The sequence below is a fragment of the Drosophila erecta genome, unplaced genomic scaffold (genome assembly GCF_003286155.1).
Source record: "Drosophila erecta strain 14021-0224.00,06,07 unplaced genomic scaffold, DereRS2 tig00000000-arrow-pilon, whole genome shotgun sequence".
NCBI classification, from domain to species: Eukaryota; Metazoa; Arthropoda; class Insecta; order Diptera; family Drosophilidae; genus Drosophila; species Drosophila erecta.
In genome coordinates this window covers 23,865,539-23,884,078 of record NW_020825194.1, presented here as the reverse complement: position 1 = coordinate 23,884,078, position 18,540 = coordinate 23,865,539, and the positions used below count along the sequence as shown (strand labels likewise).

Below are 18,540 nucleotides of genomic sequence, written 5' to 3'. Positions count from 1 at the left end.
GATTGCCATAGGTGCATGATCGAACGACTTTGGGACGAGGTTCCAGAACAAAAGTCATTTAAACCGCATTCGTGCGTCCTACTATGCCCGAATCTGCGTAGGGCGTAGAGTAGAAACAATTTATAATACTCAAATACATGCAATTATTGATTTTATAAGTAATGCCGTGTTATCTGATTGTTTTGCCATCCGGCCTGCCGCCTCCTCAACCGCAGAGCTGCTATGGGTGAGCGAAAAATATTCGCACGTTCCGTCCAATTTGAGAAGGGGATTCCGGACTCCAGAGTCGAGACGATTCAGTTGCGTCGCGACTGTGAAAGCCTCAGGTCTCCAGCTCGAAGGAGGCAATCGGATTGAAAGGATTTCGGCGAAGAGCAGAGAAGAGAAGGAACCATAGCCCGGAGATGCAAGTACCTCGGCTGAAGCTGCTCATGGGCTCGGGAGCCATGTTCGTCTTTGCCATAATCTATGGCTGGGTTATCTTTCCCAAAATTCTCAAGTTTATGATTTCAAAGGTGGGACCGATAAAAAGTAATCCCCGGGCTTAATCTAATAGTGACTTTCCCCAAATAGCAAGTAACTCTAAAGCCGGGAACGGATGTTCGGGAACTCTGGTCCAACACTCCGTTCCCCCTGCATTTCTATATCTACGTTTTCAACGTTACCAATCCGGATGAGGTATCCGAAGGAGCTAAGCCACGTCTACAGGAAGTGGGTCCCTTCGTATTCGAGTGGGTTTCTATATAAGATTGTGTGGGATAGCACGTAACTAACACTGTTTTTCCCTGCTTTGAGTGAGTGGAAGGACAAGTATGATTTGGAGGATGATGTCGTAGAGGATACGGTCAGCTTCAACATGAGGAACACCTTCATATTTAACCCAAAGGAGACGCTGCCACTTACGGGCGAAGAGGAGATTATCCTTCCGCACCCCATAATGCAGGTAATTTTGATGCAAACTGAAACCTATTAAACGAGACTTTCATGGTAAGAAAATAATAAAGTCTGCTCAAATATTATTGGGATTTAGCAGCTCATCATGTTCTTACATATCTTCATATAAAATCAAATCCTATTTTTGAATTTCCTATGAAATTAACATTCGCTGCATCAGCGACTTTATAGCAATTAGAGATTCTGGTCAGAGCTATGGAAAACTGCACTTAAGGCGCCAGCTAATGACCACGTGGCCCATTGTTAGCCAAGTGAATTATGCAAATCGCATTCCCAGCCCAAAATAGCAGCCACAAAATTAACCCATTAAGAGTGATAGAAATGGATTTCGGAATGGCGTCTTTTGTGTTTGTAATTCAAAGCTTCAAATTACTCTGATATTTATTGGCGGCGATTCTATTTTTTCCCCTCCAATTTTACAGCCCGGCGGCATTTCGGTTCAAAGGGAAAAGGCTGCCATGATGGAGCTGGTTTCCAAGGGATTAAGCATAGTTTTTCCGGATGCCAAAGCCTTTCTGAAAGCTAAATTTATGGATCTGTTTTTCCGGGGCATCAACGTAGATTGCTCCTCGGAGGAATTCTCCGCCAAGGCTCTCTGCACGGTGTTTTACACGGGAGAAGTTAAGCAGGCCAAACAAGTAAACCAGACGCACTTTTTGTTCTCGTTTATGGGTCAGGTGAGCTATTGATATGGTTAATAGTCCTGCTCAAGCCTCTGAAGTTCCTATTAATATCCAATAACAGGCCAATCACTCGGATGCTGGTAGATTTACAGTCTGTCGCGGAGTGAAGAATAACAAAAAGCTGGGAAAGGTTGTGAAGTTCGCCGACGAAACGGAGCAAGATATTTGGCCAGACGGCGAGTGCAACACCTTCATGGGCACTGATTCCACGGTTTTTGCACCGGGCTTGAAGAAGGAGGATGGCCTGTGGGCATTCACCCCGGATCTGTGCAGATCCCTGGGAGCCTATTACCAGCACAAGTCATCCTACCATGGCATGCCGTCGATGAGATACACCCTGGACATGGGGGATATACGTGCTGATGAGAAGCTTCACTGCTTCTGCGAAGATCCCGAAGATCTGGACACGTGTCCGCCCAAGGGAACTATGAATCTGGCGGCCTGTGTGGGTGGTCCATTGATGGCATCAATGCCTCATTTCTATCTGGCCGATCCAAAGCTGATTGCAGATGTGGATGGTCTTAATCCGAATGAAAAGGATCATGCGGTCTACATAGACTTTGAACTGGTAAGGAACTACATAGATTCGTGAATATACACATATTTTTTCCATTTGTACTCTCTTCAGATGTCTGGAACACCTTTTCAAGCTGCGAAGCGATTGCAGTTCAACCTGGACATGGAGCCAGTGGAGGGCATAGAACCCATGAAGAATCTGCCCAAGCTGATAATGCCTATGTTTTGGGTGGAGGAGGGCGTACATCTTAACAAGACCTACACGAACTTAGTAAAATACACACTATTTCTGTGAGTTGCAATCTACATCATCTAGAGAAATTATATACCTGATATTACTTTCATCTCAGGGGCCTCAAAATCAACTCTGTCTTGCGCTGGTCCCTAATTACTTTCTCCCTGGTTGGCCTGATGTTTTCCGCCTACCTTTTCTACCACAAGTCCGACAGTTTGGACATAACCAGTATCCTCAAGGAGAACAACAAGGTAGACGATGTGACCAGCACAAAAGAGCCCTTGCCTCCAACAAATCCAAAGCAATCTACCACTGTGCACCCTGTTCAGGTGCCCAATACTCTGATTCCCGGCACGAATCCCGCCACCAATCCAGCTACCCATCTCAAAATGGAGCATCGGGAGCGCTACTAATCCCTCAAAAGGCGATCTCCAGCGATCTCTGCACCATAGTCGTAGTCCACTGCACCTGTGTAGTCCAACATGAGTTAATAAATTGTGACAGATATATAGGCACATTCGTCTGGGAAACTGGTCGGTGGCCAATCGAGTGATCGCTAATCGATGATCGCTGACCGCTGATCGCAGATGACAAGATCTCCACTGCGCTCCACTGACACCAATCAGCGTGGATTCAGCAAAAAACGCAAAGATCAGCGATCACAAGTGTCTGTGAATTGACAAATCGTTCTTAAAAAATGGTTGCAATGTTTGCAAACCGAAAACAATTGTACAGACAGGCGTAAAAGATGAAGCAAAAATATCTCTTTTTGTAAGGCGCTGACTAATGATTTGCAAACAGTATGCAGAATTTACACTTTTTAATTAATTTTAATGAAGATGAATTATAAGTACTTGTTCTGTTGGCCCTAAAGTAGTGGTTGTAATTGAATGAAAAAATAAGACAAACAAAGGGGAGGCAAATAAATGCTATCTGTTTGGCTTAGTGTATAAATTAGTAAACAATTTTCCTTTTATAAAAGATTTACTAAGTTTTAAATTGTTTTCTCATTGGAATAATTAACTACGCATATACAAATATTTCCCTTTTAAAAGATTATGCCCTACGACATTCCACATCGAATTGGCCCTCGAGGATCTCCAACTAATCGATCTTCCAAGATGGTTGTATCCTTAGGCAGTTCGAACGCCAACAGATCCGCCAACTGACCGCAATTGAGCTCCGCTTCCCCGACAAAGAAGTCCTCATCCAGATCCTTAATAAAGATCTCCCTTCCCTCCTCGTGGCTTATCTCCAAGTAGTTGAGGTCCTTCAGATGGGGCAGCATGTCCATGTGATCCGAAGTCAAGTTGTCGTAGGTAAAGCTCAATCTTTCCAATCCGTTGGCTGAGGTAATTTTTGGCAAGTCAGCGAGATTCACAATGCCCGTTACATCCAAGTCAACTAGCTTACTGGCCTGTGACAGAAAGTCAAGTTTATACAGATTGGTATTGGCCAAGTAGAGATGCTCCAGATCCTGCGGCTGGGAAATCTTCAACTCATTCAGATTTAGGTTAGTCTCCAGTTGGACACCAACCACTCGTCCATCCAACTTCACTGACTCGAGACCACAATTGGTGGCCTCCAGCTCATTGATTTCAGCTGATAGATGGAGATTTCTCAGTTGCGGATTAAACGAGAGCGAGAGATGATCAATATCATTAAATATATTCCAAGGAATCAGCTCTAGTTGATTATTTCTGGCTGAGAATTCCGACAAATGTTTTCGCTGATCTCTAAAAAGTTCGCCAGGCAGTCCCCTCAGCTGATTACTGTCCAGATTTATGGAATTCAGAGATCCCAGTTGTGAGAAGATGTGCTGGGATAAAGTCATTAGGCGATTGTTGGATAAGTTGATCCTTTGAAGGTTCTTCAGGGGCCGAAATATGGTGGTGGGCAGATCCTCCAGTTGGTTGTCTGATAAGTTGAGTTCCTCCAGTTGGGTGGCCAATTCAAATGTGTTGCTATCCAAGTCTCGGAGGGCATTTCCACCAAAATTCAATGTTCTTAAATTTTTGGCACCCTCAAAACATGCTCTTTCTATTTGTTGAAGCTCGCACTCCAATACATGGAATTCCACAAGTTGAGGAAGGTTCAAAAAGAGTTTTCTCGGCAAATTGGCCAAATGGGAACTATGAAGAATCAGAGCTTCGTAGTTCCTCAAATGTTTAGTCACCTTTTCCGAGAAGTAGGCAACTTCTGCCGCCGAAGGGTATTTCAAGTTCGTGCACGTATTTTCGCGGCAATCCACACTGTCAATTGCAATTTCCTCGAGCTTTTCTGACTTGCAAGACGTGAAGCCAATCACTGCGATAAAAATATAGTTGAGATAGTTTTGCATCCGCATCTTGGCTTAAGAAGACTGAGCCTAAAACTGGCTTGGGGGGCATTTTAATACACAACCAGAACACAACCTTCAAAAACCACCCCAAAAGAGCCAAAACAGGTCTTTAGGTGCTCGATTGTTTGTTTATTTGTTTTTGTGTCGACCCGCTCCACAATCTGGTTCGATTTTTGGCCAATAAAATTTTATTGTTCCTCTCAATGAATATATTTGCGTTGCTTTTGCCTCTGCGCTCCGTTGGAGAACATTATCGGGCTTTTGGCATAATACCCGCCGATAAGCACGATCTCTCGATTCCCCACTACATAGCACGGCTCTCTCAGCGGATTGCCAGGCTATATACTCATACTGATTTATGGCCCAGTTGTGCCAGCTGATATGGAATGGCTGCTGTTTGTGGACGGAGTACTCCCATTGCAAAAGTATGCCAAGTCTGGCTACGTTTGGTCTGGCCGGTCGCTGATAATCATAGGAATTGTCTACAAGCAGTTGGTTTAGACTAACATCTTCTGATGGGAGAAGGTTTAGACTGTATATGGTGTTGACTTGAACGTGGCAGCTTTGACTAACTTTAAAGCGTATAATGTATTTTCCCGTATTCGCTGCATCTAATTAAGCAATAAATTGGATCATAACATTAGATTACAAATCATCATTTCATTTACAAATCATTTCCTCCCTAAAACGAATATCCAAGAGCACATGGAAATAAACTCGCCTGTTTTGATGGCAATTAGCTCATTTTCCAGTTATATCATTACCGATTTCGTCATCGGTGCAGTCAGATGGGTGGAACAACCTTTGAATATCCTCAACACTTAGCGTTCGAATGACCAATAAACCTAATGAAATAAATCAAGTGCCATAAACCGGAGGCGCCATATAAAATCACCCACAATAGAGGAGCTATATGCTGATTTATATATTTCTATATCGCATTTGTTTACACTGCTAAACTATTGGGGGAATTTGATTTGAATAAAGTACAGACGGCGGGCCAAAGTCTCTTGGGGGCAGAAAAGCAAAAAAGCTGAAAAAGGCTGGTAATTCTCACTCTTTTTTTCTCGGGGCTTGTATGCAAAGTAATTGCGGCAAATTGAATTCAACAAAGGGGGCACAGACGAAAAAGTGTATCGCTAAACGAAGTCATGCCGTTTCAATTGAGCTACAATAGATATAGATATAGCAAATGCCCTGGAAAGAGCAAAAGCAGTCTTGAGTCGAGTAATTTAAAAACCATTGGCTCATAATAAGCCCAGTGCAAACAGGCAGATCAATTGTAATACGTAAAGTGGAAAAATTAGACATCGATATTCAAATTGTTTGCCAGGCCAAAGCCCATGAAATCCCACCAAAACCGAATGGAAACCTAATTTTTCACATTTCAACAAGCGAATAAATTTGTTTGCATACAAATTAATAAGGCTTTGCCTGTCATAATCTTTTTGTTTTCGCCCGCTAAGCTGCAACTGGCAAATTGAGCGACTGAAAGCAGGTTGAACGTGTTCTCAACCCGCTCGCCCGTCGATATATTGGCTAAATATTTTACACATTTTTCCACTGACATGTCAGCACTTCGCAGTCACTTGGATAATTTATGAATGTTTTCGTGTAAAGGTGGCATAGATTCTTGCTGATCATCGCCGAACCCATGCCAAATGATTGTTTAAGAATAACAACCGAATAAAAACGACAACAGTTAACGGAAGCTCGGTTGCTCTTATCGAATCGAAACTAAAAAAATGCGCTCCACAAAATAGTTTGCTTGATAAATTCTGAGTCAGCCCGGCAATAATCAGCAAAAACATTTAGCGCAGGCAGTACCAAAGACTTTTACGCCCAACGCAATGTTAAATGGGTTATGTATAAGTTTAAAAAAATATTTTAAGAATCGTTTCCATCGCCCTATTTGGATGGTAAAAGCCATTTAGCCCCAGTGAAAATACCCTTACATAAGGGTGCATTCGACATGGCCAGCAATGGGGAGTGTCTGGCCTCATGTCCACTATCAGCAGCCAAGAGATTTCCACCTTTTGTTCAGCAAATCGCTGAGTAAACACTTCGTGATAAGGGAACACAGGGACTGGTGGAACTGCTCCGCAGATATTGTACAATGTTTTGTTCGAACTTAGTGAGTCTCGCCCGAATTTTGAATGGAGGCAACAGAGCGAGAACTCCATGGGCCAGCACAAAATAATGAATAATAAATGGAGAAGCACAAACAAGTGTCAAAATAATGGTGACTACAGAAGCAACCCGATTTTCATACCTCACGTACAGCAATAGACGTTATTTTCTTTTTAATACATTTTCCTGATATTTTCCGAACGTTTCTGAGCTCTCTAACAATTAATTCTGTTAATTATTCAGCAGATTAACAATTAGAATTATTTATTCGAAATTCTTGAATTACCAACAAATTATATTTTTTTAACCGGCTCACACTGGTTAGAAAATAAAATGTAAGCAATATTTGTATCCATCCAAGAAAATTCGTTTTCATTCCGATTGCCAATGAATAAATCACTTCCTAAACTACACTGACTTACGCTTTCGAAACGAACTGTACCTGCCTCAGATGAACCATATTTATTTTCGCAAAATCAAAGCACCATGAATAGAATGGGCTGGAAATTATATAGAACTGATGATCGTTATTTGAGCATTATAGCAGCGGCTTATCTGGCCAGGCGTTTGGCGGTCATCGTTTGGAATCAGTTTCAGGTCGAACGTGAATCGTGGAGCACGCCAAATGTACGTCCGGAATTGTCTGCCGTTCCTCTGGAGCTGTTTGCTGATCTCATTGAGGGCCACAGCTAGTGGTGACGAGGACGCGGATGCTGATGTGGATACTCCATCTAGAATCGTGCTGGTTTCCAGTTTGGAAGACCATTGTCAAACGGAGGGCAAGGTAACCAGCTGCAGGGGTTTCGAGTTTGCGGGAGAGGACGAGAAGGCCACCTTTGATCTGCCAACGGAGGTGCGGATTGCTGAGGATGGCACCACCTACGAGGTGGGCGATGAGGAGCACTCGCGAACCCTGATCTTCGAGAACTGCACCTTCACAAACTTTCCCCTGCGATTATTTTACACACTGGAGGTCAGTGAGCTGGACATGCGAGGCTGTGGCATCCGCTTCATTTACTGGGAGAACTTCTCCATTGGTGCGGATAAGCTGGTGATCCTTCTGCTGAGCGATAATCAGATCGAAGTGCTGCCCACGAAAACCTTCAGGGGAGCCGGAAACTTGGAATTTCTCTTCCTGAACCGGGAGGTGGGCGAGTACGCATTCCGATCCCAGGGACGACACCACCAGATGCAGTACGTGGATCTATCGCATAACCCCGAGCTGGTTGTGCTTCTACTGAACATTAATGCCACCAATCTGACCGTTCGCAATTGCTCGCTGGACCGTGTCAATTTGTACGGATCGGTGACGAATGTCGATCTGAGCGACAATCGCGTGCGGGAGCTGTACTTTCCCGCCTCGGAGGCCCTGGAGCACTTGGTGCTGCGCAACAACTCCCTGATTCAGCTGGCCTCGTTGAGCCGGGTGCCCAGACTCCGGCACCTGGATGTGGCGGACAATCCGAGACTGGGTCAGTTGCCCGAGGGCTGGCGGACGCCACATCTGGAGATGCTGGTGCTGCGGAACACGGGCCAGGTGGAGCTGCCGCTGGAGGCTCTGCAGGGTATGCAAAATCTGCAAAAGCTGGACATTTCCGGTAATAATCTGACGGAAATCGATCCCTCCGCGTTCCCCACACTCACGCAACTCACTCACTTCTACATTCATGGCAATAATTGGAACTGCTTCAGCCTGAGAAACATAATGGATGTTCTCATCCGTGCCAATGGCATTGCCTATACAGTGGACAACTACGATCCGGATTTCCCGGGGGAATACTTTCACGGAATAGCCTGCATGTATCGCTTGCCTGAAAAGGAGGGTGTGGATTCCTCCTCCTCGGAAATCTCTGCCAGCGTGGAGTCCTCCCCAATAACAAGTAATTCTGATTCAAGAGAGGTGGACAAACTGCGTGAAGAACTCAGAGCGGTGGTGAAGCACTTTGAGTCAAAGTTCGATTTGATGTTCAATAAACTCGCCCAAATGAATGAACAAATTCAGGCCTTTGAAGTGCTCAACAAAACTGTTTGGAGCCAGGTGACCTTGTCTGTCTAAAGTTCTTCACATTTTTGGGTCAAAAAGATGTAATATATTGCCTATTTTATGTGATCACTACATTTTTAAAGCTTTACATTTAAATTCCCATATATGTATATGAAGTATTTTCTAAAGCTTCTTAACATTAAACTCCGATCTACTAAAGAAATCATATATTAAATTGGAGGAAGGTTTCGACTGAAGAGTTCGCGTGGTGTTTTCTTTTTAACCAATATGGAAAATGTGTTACGCGTATACTAGATTCGTTGAAAAGTACGTAAAAGAAAGAAGGAAGCGTTGCCGACCCTATAAAGTATGTATATTTTTTCAAAGATCACTAGCCGAGTCGATCTGTCCGTTTGTCCGTCCGTATGAACGCCGAGATCTCAGGATCAATATAAGCTATGAAGTTGAGATAAGACATGCAGATTCCAAAGACAGCCGTAGCGCTAGTAACGGGTATCTGATAGTCGAGGACCTCAAATATAGCTTTCTCTTTTGTTTTAGCTTTACTTCCCTAATCTACAAACCGATTTCTGCTGTCCATGCTATTTTTCTCTGCTGATGTTGCATACCCAGCCGCAAAAATCAATGCGATTTGCAAGATGAGCACATCTAGTAAATATTTATTGGTTGCTGTGTCGTATACGTAGAATAATATTTAACAAAAATATTATTTTTCGAGCAAAACAAAGTCGGTTTTGTATGTTCCCTTTCTGAAAGATATGGAAAGAAGTTCGTTCAACTGGGGCTGATAAACAAACCAGATAAACGAGGGGAAAACTGAAGGCCAAAGACAAGATTGAGGGGTTCGAGGAACTTGAGTAATTGGACAAAGTTAAGTCAATTACAAAACCAATATTTTCGGAAACTAAACAACAATATTGAATTCGATCGAATAGCTCAAAAATTCACATATAAATTGCCATCTGCTAGTGCCAGCAGTTTTAATTATTTATGCTTTTTTCCTACGATTCGCTTGCTCACACATTTATGGGTAACTAATTGCTAAGATAAACAAACAGTTTCAGTTTCAGTGCAGCCACCTCGAAAGGAAGGGAAGTAAAAACAAATCCAACCCCACGGAACTCGACGATCACTGGCCGATCTGCTGATCCGGAGTATCGTGTGCATGTGATTAGGAATAAATCTACAGATATATCCATTCGAACACGAATTTCGAATACGGTTTGTGTATATTGGCAGTGCAATTTTTGTTTAAAGGTAATTGGCACACAAATCGTGTCAGCTCTAAATGCGAATATTCAATATTACCATATAGTGCGACTATCTGTGAGTTCTATTAGTTGTATCCGCAGATCAAAGTTCAATATTTCCTGGCTGTCAACTTCAGTAGCTATCTCTTCTAATTTCTGGGAATTCAGTTGAAGTGTGTTTGCTTAATTAGTCAATGTCTAAAAGGCAGTAGGTATCGTGATAAGGTACTTTTACATTTTGAGAACGGCACTTAAGATTTTATAACTGTAACTTAAATCATTTTCAACAACATTCAACAAAATTGGATCTTCTCGAAGAATGTTCCAAATCGTGTTTATAACACCATTTAAAATGGTAAGAAGTCGGATAAGATCCTGAAATGTGGTATGTTTATATATTTCACACGGTTATTGTTCACTATCGACTAACCTTAAATTTGTTAAAGAAAATTGTACAGATCTACATAGGTTTATGATTATTACATTACATTATTATTACATTATATAATCGATCAAAACGGCATTTTTATTAAAAATGTGTTCTAAACAAGACCAAATATTAAAAATGGTTTGAAACAATGCAGGTGCATGTTCGAAATACTAAAACAACATCTATATGCCCAAAATCAAATTATAAAAACCGAAGTGTCCGCGATTTTGGGTATTTTCCCAGTGTCGCCGCGAAAAGGGGGAATTTCCCACCCACTCGACTTAGTCACCAACACAATAGGCAGACGGAAAAGAAAGAATAGGGGAAAATCAAACGTCAAGCGCTCATATCAACACAAAAAAGAAAATAAAGGCACTGAAGTAAATCAGTTTTTCGATAAATTTAGAACGGATATTGGCACCCACCTTTTGTGTTTATTAATCAGTAATTGGATGTGTTTCTGATTCGATTGCAGATGGCAGAATCACAATTGTCGAATTTTGGTTAATTAGTTTTAAAATTAATTTAACAGGCTCACGGACACTGGAGCACATACACATCCGCACTCACGTACACATTTACACATTTACACTTTTAAACATTCACGTTCACCTGAACGGGTGGAAAACAGAACTTTTGTAAACAATTTTGCGATTAGGAATTTAGCTGTGCTAAAATAATATTGTAAATAAGAAGAGACGTAACAAATGAGCTGGTTGTGTTGTATATGCACCTATGTATGTATGTACATATATTCAGAGATTAGAGCGAAATTATAGTGACTACTTTTCGCTGGATGTCCAAACACTTTCGAGGTGTTGACTTTTCAGATTAGATTACACCACTCATTTCACTCGGCTAATTATCAGCCATTTTGTTCAACACCAAATAAATCAAAAACACGAAAACACCAGCAACAACAACCGATCCGATCTTAATAAAAGAAAAGAATGCGAGCTATAAAAAATCAAAATGAAAATTTATTCGGGCGCGCGCTTCCACTTTGTACTCGACTTTCCAATTGGAACACGCACCACGGCTGATCGGACAATGGAAGGGGCAAGAAGAGGAGCAGGACGTTGTTGTATTCGCCACTTTTTATTAAGAATCTATTCCATTACTGCGCGAAACACAGCCAGAAACTGGCACTAAACAGGGGAATAGCGAGTCTGGGCAAATAAAAGCATTTGTCCGTGGAAAATTTCCAAAACGTTTTGGTTGCTCTTTCCAGCAGCAGTAACAGCAGCAGGCGACGCCATGTGTTTGTTTGTATGCGTAACAGCTGATCGCCGATTATTGATTTTTTATATGGATGTACATCTGCACATGTACATGTATGTACATATGTATGCATGGGAAGGAACAGTGATTAGAGCTATTGTTTTGTGTAACAAGGAAGAAGTTTCGCAATGCATTTGCGCACTCAAAAGAACAAAGATCGATTGTCCATTGTTGCTGTTGTCACTACAATTTCTGCAATCCATTTGCGCACAATTAAAAGCTGTTCACGCAGCTTATCACAGAACAATATTATTGCAGAGCACTTCACTGATGTGGATACGCTATCCTGACACCATACCGCAAATTGCCCGCAATCAATTTATTTGTAATTAATTAGTGATCATTTATTAACATTTAATTTGGATTGTTTTTCACTGCACTGCCGTTTTTTAACGCGAATTAAAAGTTTTCCCAACCTCGTAGTCCGCTGCGTTTTCACCAAGCAGAGTTCGCAACCCAACTCACGATTATAGTCATCGTTATCGGGGGAGAAATCCAGCAGAAAAGGTCTTACTTTGCGTCTATCGTTATCGCTGATGATCTTTCACAATGTAGTTGGAATGGGAGTGCTGTCACTGCAATGTTGTTTTAGTATTTTTCGATAACTGGTTATTTGTAAAAGATTAAAGTTATTGCAGCTGATTTACGATTTACACGCCAGGCCGTACAACGACGACTGTGAGGTAAAATGACAATGAAAACATCTTTCGTACCCACATCTTTATTTTCCACTATTATAAACTAATAATATAAGAGCCATTTCTTGTTTGAACATAATTATTTTAAATGGAATGCGCTTTGCACTTTCCGGCTACGGTCACACTGATGAACCAACGCGTTGCCAGATTGGAGCGTGAGGTCTATAACAACCAGCTTTTGTCATACACCACTAATTTGGGCGCTTAAAAGGCGCTGAGTTTGAATTGCAAAAACTGCACGTTCTCAAAATCACATCGAACCTTAAAGTTTACCTGTAAAAATACATATTTTGCTAGCTGCACCTAACAAAAAACGTCGAACCTACATTTGCATATCCTATTCCCATCATAACGCTAGAATTAGAATTTATGCCCCATAAATAATCTTAACTAGTTGCCTTGACTTGCCTTTCACACTTTCGGAGCCCACCCAAACTCTTCGAAACTTCAGCTCAGCCAACAAAAATCAATAAAAATGGCGCATTGCACTGAGGCCACCTAGGAGCACACAATGACGCCACCAGAACAGCAAAGTACTCGAAATCGGAGACGCTGAATTTTACGCCATCCACCAACTTCACTTAGACCATTAAAAATACGGCCAAGGACGTAACAAAAACACTTTAAAGAGTCTTGGAAATAGGTTTTCTCGTTGTTAAGGTGTTTTGCTAGCTTGATCAATCCATCATAACCTAGCCGCGAAACTGGGCACTCACCTGCTCAATGTCGAAGTCCCACTCGGGCGATGGAGAACGCGCTGTTCGGCTGCCCGGCGGAGGAGTTCCCAATGCGGGGGAGCCGGCTTGGGGCTCTTCGGGAATCACGGCGAAACGACCCCGCTGCAGGATTGGTGATATGGCGCCATAATTAGCTGCAATGGAGAAAGAAGGGGTCAGTATTCTGCACTGCACATATTTAATCGAGCATTTGACCCGAAGATATCCATTACAATAACTTTAGCACATCTATAATGATTAATAACCCAAAGCTAAGCAAAGCGTAGAGTTTTAGATAAAATGTAAAGGCAAACAACTGAAGCGACTTACATGTGGGCATGAGGCGGAAGCGGCCGAGCGTCGTTTCGGGCGGACCCTGTGGCGTGGAGGAGGTGACGCGGAAGCGGCCTCGCCGGGCGGCGGCCACGTCCTCGTAGTTGCTACCCCCCGACGCTCCGCCGGCACTGCTCTGCATCCTGTGGCTGATGCTTCCTCGTCGGCCTCGGCAAGAGCTGCAATGGAGTGTGAGAACATATAATCAATATTGCGCACAGATGGTCTAATTGTATTTTGTTTTCGGCTAACATAACTGCAACTCACTGGGAGATTATATTAGTCTTTGTAGAACTGTATAAAATCTTTTTCCATAAATCCTTAAAAATACATAGGCAAAAATGAGATGGAGGTGGTATGTAATTTATATATGATGCATCGTTAATTAATTGGCTATCCATGTTTGTATATGGTCTATATACATAACGAATTAAAATTAATGCTTCGTAACCAACTCAGCTATAGCTTATGTTTTTTTCGTGACATTACTAATACGCCACGTATGTATATTGGGAGGGGTTTGGATTATGTATTTCAACAATGTCTCAATGTAATAGTTAGTTATCTAGCTGTTGGTTTATTTTATTTGGTTATCTGAGTTCGGCCCACTGTGCAGTGGTGAGAGGCAGTCGGAAAGTTGACTTTACGGGTTCATTGCACGCGAGTTTACTTTAGCTTTCTTGGCGCCTCTAAGCAGACTACATAATGTACAAAGCGGCTACGCTCTTTCTCTCTCGCCGCGGAAATCATAATTGAAAATCTCGAAAAGTGCATGAACGAATTCCTTTAAAGTGTGCCACACAAGTCATTCAACTGCAGAAATATATAGGAAAAGCGGTGTGGGGTGAACAGCTGACTGAGCGCCACGCGGCAACGCGGCGAATGTGTGATATTTTTGGTTGATTGCCTGGCTGCTCAGAATTAAAAACGGCAGCGAAGCATTTCATATTTGTTTTATCGTTTGTTTATATTTCCTCAATTGAATCTGTGATAAATTTCGCTAGAAACGAAATTGTTTACTCGGATGAGACACCATCTATGTGACTAATTTCCGAGCATCAAGAGCAATTTTTGATTGCCGCAAATGCTAGGCATAACAATAAAAAGCTTGGCAGCTTTATATGACGGCAAGTTGCACATATGTATGTACAATTTATTGAATTGCGACTAAAGTCAGCGACCTATGTACATAAGTATACGCAACATTTAAGTAATTTAAGCAATGCCTCCTGATTTTTGTTAAAAACTTTGATCAAAATCTCGTTTTTCAATTCACTTATTTTCGCTCTTGGATTTTACAATCAAATTATTCCTCATATTTACATTGACACAGAGAAAGACAAGGATTTCACATTTACCTTAGTAATCCTTATATCAATTTCTTTGCCTCCAGCAGTTAAAAAACGGAATTGATTAGAAATAGTTAATTATAAAAACTTTCACTTTAAGTAGAGCCATTACGATGTAATTATTGACTTTATTTCGCATTTATTGTATTATGTATCGTTTTGTTGTATTATGTTAACATGATTTTTCAGCTGCTTTGCCGAAAAACGTTTGCATAACACGCACATCCAAACATGTGAATACTATATATATCGCTCATACGCCACTGGTACAGATGGTCAGTCGGAATTGACAAGCTCGTGACTTTGCGTGTCTCGAAATATTTTATAATATTTTATTGATTTTCTGCAGCTCTTTTTATGCCCGACAAATTAACACTGAAACACCAAAACAGCACTAATAAAAAATATAATTTAGAACGCGCTGCAAACACTTCTCGACTGAGCACTTCGAACGAAATAATAAAAACAAAGAGACGCCAAGAGAGCGGCAGACTAAGAGAATCAGAGAGACAGAGCTGCTGCGGAATTTATTTCGCGTTTGTTTCACTTTGTGCAACTGCCAAAAGCGAAATTGGCAAAACAACAACAAGAGGACCCGAAAGCGAAAACGAAAATGAAAAGCGGCCAAAACGAATGCAGCACCAAAATAAACCGAATCCGAAGTCAGAAGTCAGTGAGAAGAAGAGCCTGAAACGAGTGGCCACCACTGCAACCAACTGCAGTGAGAGAGTGTGAGAGAGTAAAAGCGTCCGTGCAATAGGTTGCATTAAAGAGAGCGAGAGAGCTCTCAGTATACTTAATTCATAAAAATGCAGATAAAATTAAAGTCCCAACCATTGTTTTCCCTCTTTGGGCATCGGCGTTTGCAAAGGAATTTACTTAACATTTTTAAAGGCATCCAATACGAATTATAGAATTCGATTTATATACCTCTGCGTATATTGTTTGTAAACAAATAACATGTAAGGGGGATGATATTTACAAATATGGCATCATTATAGGGAAACACCTTTAACTGGGAATCATATCTGAAGTATTAACTATCGAATATTATATTGAGCTTTGCGTTTCTACAAACTCGTAGTTTTACTGGTGTATATTATGTATATTTATGTTCGAAAAGGAATCCCTGATTCTGTATTAAGCACCAATACATGCACTCCGTAAAAGTACCGGATAAAGGGAGAGAACCTGCATAATAAAGAGAAAGAGAGCGGTGCCCCTAGAAAGTGCCAGAAATCGCGTATACGCTACCAGAGAAAGCTCCGCAATCAGCTGTTGGCAACACGTGAGCGCACCGCCCCCTCAACGGGGGTAAGTGGCAAGTGGTGCATGTCTGCTAATTGAAAGCAGATGGAAAATTGTGGGCGGAGGATTTAGACAATTGGTACGATGAAAAAAACAAAAGTACAATGGGATCACCAGGGACTCAGCTGCACACTGTCAAAGTGATGAAATAGGACTCAAAGTGACAACTTCTGCCATGGAATTGCATAAGAATGTGATGAATTGAAAGAAAAATAGCAGATATGGAAATGGACGACCTAATAAATGGTAATCAAGAGTTCACAATCAATAAAGTGGTATTCCAAAGCCCCCAAGTCATAAAGGGAATTTATTCCTTATACAGTACTTTATATATGTATCTTCTTATCTCAATTGCTTTGCCTTGTATGTCTGAAAACACTATTGTGAATCTAATGATGATAAATTAATAGAACTCCAGTTTACATGCATAGGGTATTCAATAATGCGTAAGTGAAAGAAATATACAAAGTTTACCCATCATCATGAACGAATAAATAAAGCTAGGGGCCAATATAGTTAGGATTTACTACAACATTTAATTCGGCAGAAAGTGGGAAAAATGATCCAGACTTAAAGCTCTCATCTTGTGCCGTAAATAATATGTAATTTGAATGCAACATTAATTCATCGAGAGAATTCATCAGAGAACAACGGTCTGATTAGCTTACATGCTAATCTCAAATCAATGCCAATTAAAATGGATGTAAAACTCAACCAGCGGCAACAGTAAACAGAAATTTATTGCACTGCCAATGAAATTATAAACATTATTAACAAAGTGCAGACTTACTGTGATATTTGGTAGTGCCCCTCTAAAGCATGCACTAAGAAACTTTATCAGAATGAGTTTTAAATTTGATCTAATGGTACAAACAATAAAGGTCCCATATCTTCTCCAATTCACCAATTAATTATTACTCACTATGCGAAAACGTGGATTAATTGTTGTGAAAAGATTAGAGGACAAATATTTTCTCAGTGCATAAGCACCTACACAAAGTCCGCCCGTCTATCATTATTTTATACAGCACATATCCTAACAATTTTTGCGTTTCGCTGGCGATGTATTTTACGCGATTTGCGTCTAGAGAAAAGAAATAGCTAAGCTCTTCCTCACTACAAAGGAAATTTTGTTGATTTTCGTTATTTCGCCTTTCTTTCGGGCGCACATCCAAATCGAAACATGTGACTCGAAGGCCCGCAGTGAATGACATCATGGATGGTGGGTGGCTGTTGGGTGGATTGGTGAGTGATGTTCTCGGGCAGACATTTGGGCACACACGAACTTGACAAATGAATTATGAAATGCAGACAGGAAAGGGTGTTTATAAATACTGGCCAAAAGCTTGATTCTCATTTTATTGTCCGCTAAATTTGCTTTTGCTTTTATTCTCGAAAATGTCAGAAGCGTTTATTGGCCTCAGGTGAGTCGTGACGATTGAGAGGCCAGAAAAGTAAGAGTGATTAATTTGTTGGGGCAGAGGGAAATATGCTGAATGAAAGTCGAAGGGCATTGTATTCTCGAGGTTTTTTTGAGCTGAGGAAATGGTATATCCCGCCTTTAGAACAATTAACTTACAATTTATGTGAATGTGAAGCCGTGAGATTTGAAAAATAGTAATGAAAGTCAATGTAAAGGAATAAAATGATTTTGATTATGTGGAAGGACAAGTAAAGATATATCTTTAGACTGTAACGTTTGTGAAACTGGGGATTGAATAAAACCGTATTGTTAAATTAGTATCACTGTGAAAGATTTAAATCTGCAATCATTTAAATAACCTATGTGAAATCAACGTTGTACAAATGTAGTTAATTGTTGTAGAAAAATGTACGTATGTATATGAAATGTGTCATATAAACTTTGTACATAGTACATTTGCTTAGATGATAAGGTGTCCCACTTATTTACGCAAAACATACATACATATGATGTAGGTAGTAATACCATCAATACCACTTTGCATAAGAACATCTGATTGGAAAGAGACATTTTCAAACATCAAAACTTCGATCATCGAATGGTGAAACACACGTGATCTTAGGTCAAACAAAAATTTTCAGATATGACACAGAATGATTTGCAGACAGCAAATCATCCCGCACTCCCACTGCCCCACGTCGCGTTATCAGTGTGAAAGTCGCATCTGAATTGCAATGTGTGTGTTTATTTGTGCCCAGTGGCCCGTCTGTATTATTTATGCATGTGCTCTTTGTTTTGCCCGACACTCATTATTTTATTGTTGAACTTGTGCGGGCGATAAGAGGGGCTGAGGCGCTTAATTTCACTATCTGCCAAAGAACGAAACAG

The 18,540-nt window shown here is 41.1% G+C and overlaps 4 protein-coding genes across 12 annotated transcripts in view; 2 read left to right on the top strand and 2 right to left on the bottom strand.

Annotated features, from left to right (window-relative positions):
- LOC6553541 (5'-AMP-activated protein kinase subunit gamma-1) overlaps positions 1-18,540 on the bottom strand; it is a 63,655-nt gene that overhangs the window by 44,186 nt on the left and 929 nt on the right. For 2 of the 9 annotated variants that reach the window (XM_015154910.2, XM_026976511.1), the window contains exons 1-2: positions 12,242-12,335; positions 10,970-11,215 (exon numbers count right to left, since the gene is read on the bottom strand). Coding sequence is in view for 2 of the 9 variants with exons in the window: in XM_015154909.2 (XP_015010395.1) it covers positions 13,240-13,394; positions 13,570-13,714 (300 nt within the window). In the remaining 7 variants the exon portion in view is untranslated. Of the gene's footprint in view, positions 1-10,969; positions 11,216-12,123; positions 12,342-13,239; positions 13,395-13,569; positions 13,752-14,930; positions 15,389-18,540 lie in introns of those variants that run through there. The other 7 variants (XM_015154909.2, XM_015154906.2, XM_026976467.1 and 4 more) reach the window with 7 other exon arrangements.
- Positions 288-2,899, top strand: LOC6553543 (sensory neuron membrane protein 1). Its single transcript, XM_001979290.3, has 7 exons — positions 288-515; positions 574-731; positions 796-943; positions 1,377-1,631; positions 1,699-2,205; positions 2,266-2,444; positions 2,504-2,899. The coding sequence occupies exons 1-7, from the start codon at positions 405-407 to the stop codon at positions 2,799-2,801; spliced, it is 1,656 nt and encodes a 551-aa protein (XP_001979326.1). The 5' UTR covers positions 288-404; the 3' UTR covers positions 2,802-2,899.
- Positions 2,945-5,648, bottom strand: LOC26526186 (leucine-rich repeat-containing protein 15). The gene has a single exon (XM_015154966.2). The coding sequence runs from the start codon at positions 4,733-4,735 to the stop codon at positions 3,452-3,454; it is 1,284 nt and encodes a 427-aa protein (XP_015010452.1). The 5' UTR covers positions 4,736-5,648; the 3' UTR covers positions 2,945-3,451.
- Positions 7,426-8,987, top strand: LOC6553544 (leucine-rich repeat transmembrane neuronal protein 4). The gene has a single exon (XM_001979291.3). The coding sequence runs from the start codon at positions 7,485-7,487 to the stop codon at positions 8,913-8,915; it is 1,431 nt and encodes a 476-aa protein (XP_001979327.1). The 5' UTR covers positions 7,426-7,484; the 3' UTR covers positions 8,916-8,987.

What these genes read in the sequence shown, in the direction of transcription:
- LOC6553543 (XM_001979290.3), top strand. Translation starts at nt 405, where the DNA reads ATGCAAGTACCTCGGCTGAAGCTGCTCATGGGCTCGGGAGCCATGTTC. An exon ending in TCAAGTTTATGATTTCAAAG is followed by an intron (nt 516 to 573) that starts GTGGGACCGATA and finishes TTCCCCAAATAG; the next exon opens with CAAGTAACTCTAAAGCCGGG. An exon ending in TCTACATAGACTTTGAACTG is followed by an intron (nt 2,206 to 2,265) that starts GTAAGGAACTAC and finishes TACTCTCTTCAG; the next exon opens with ATGTCTGGAACACCTTTTCA.
- LOC26526186 (XM_015154966.2), bottom strand. Translation starts at nt 4,735, where the DNA reads ATGCGGATGCAAAACTATCTCAACTATATTTTTATCGCAGTGATTGGC.
- LOC6553544 (XM_001979291.3), top strand. Translation starts at nt 7,485, where the DNA reads ATGTACGTCCGGAATTGTCTGCCGTTCCTCTGGAGCTGTTTGCTGATC.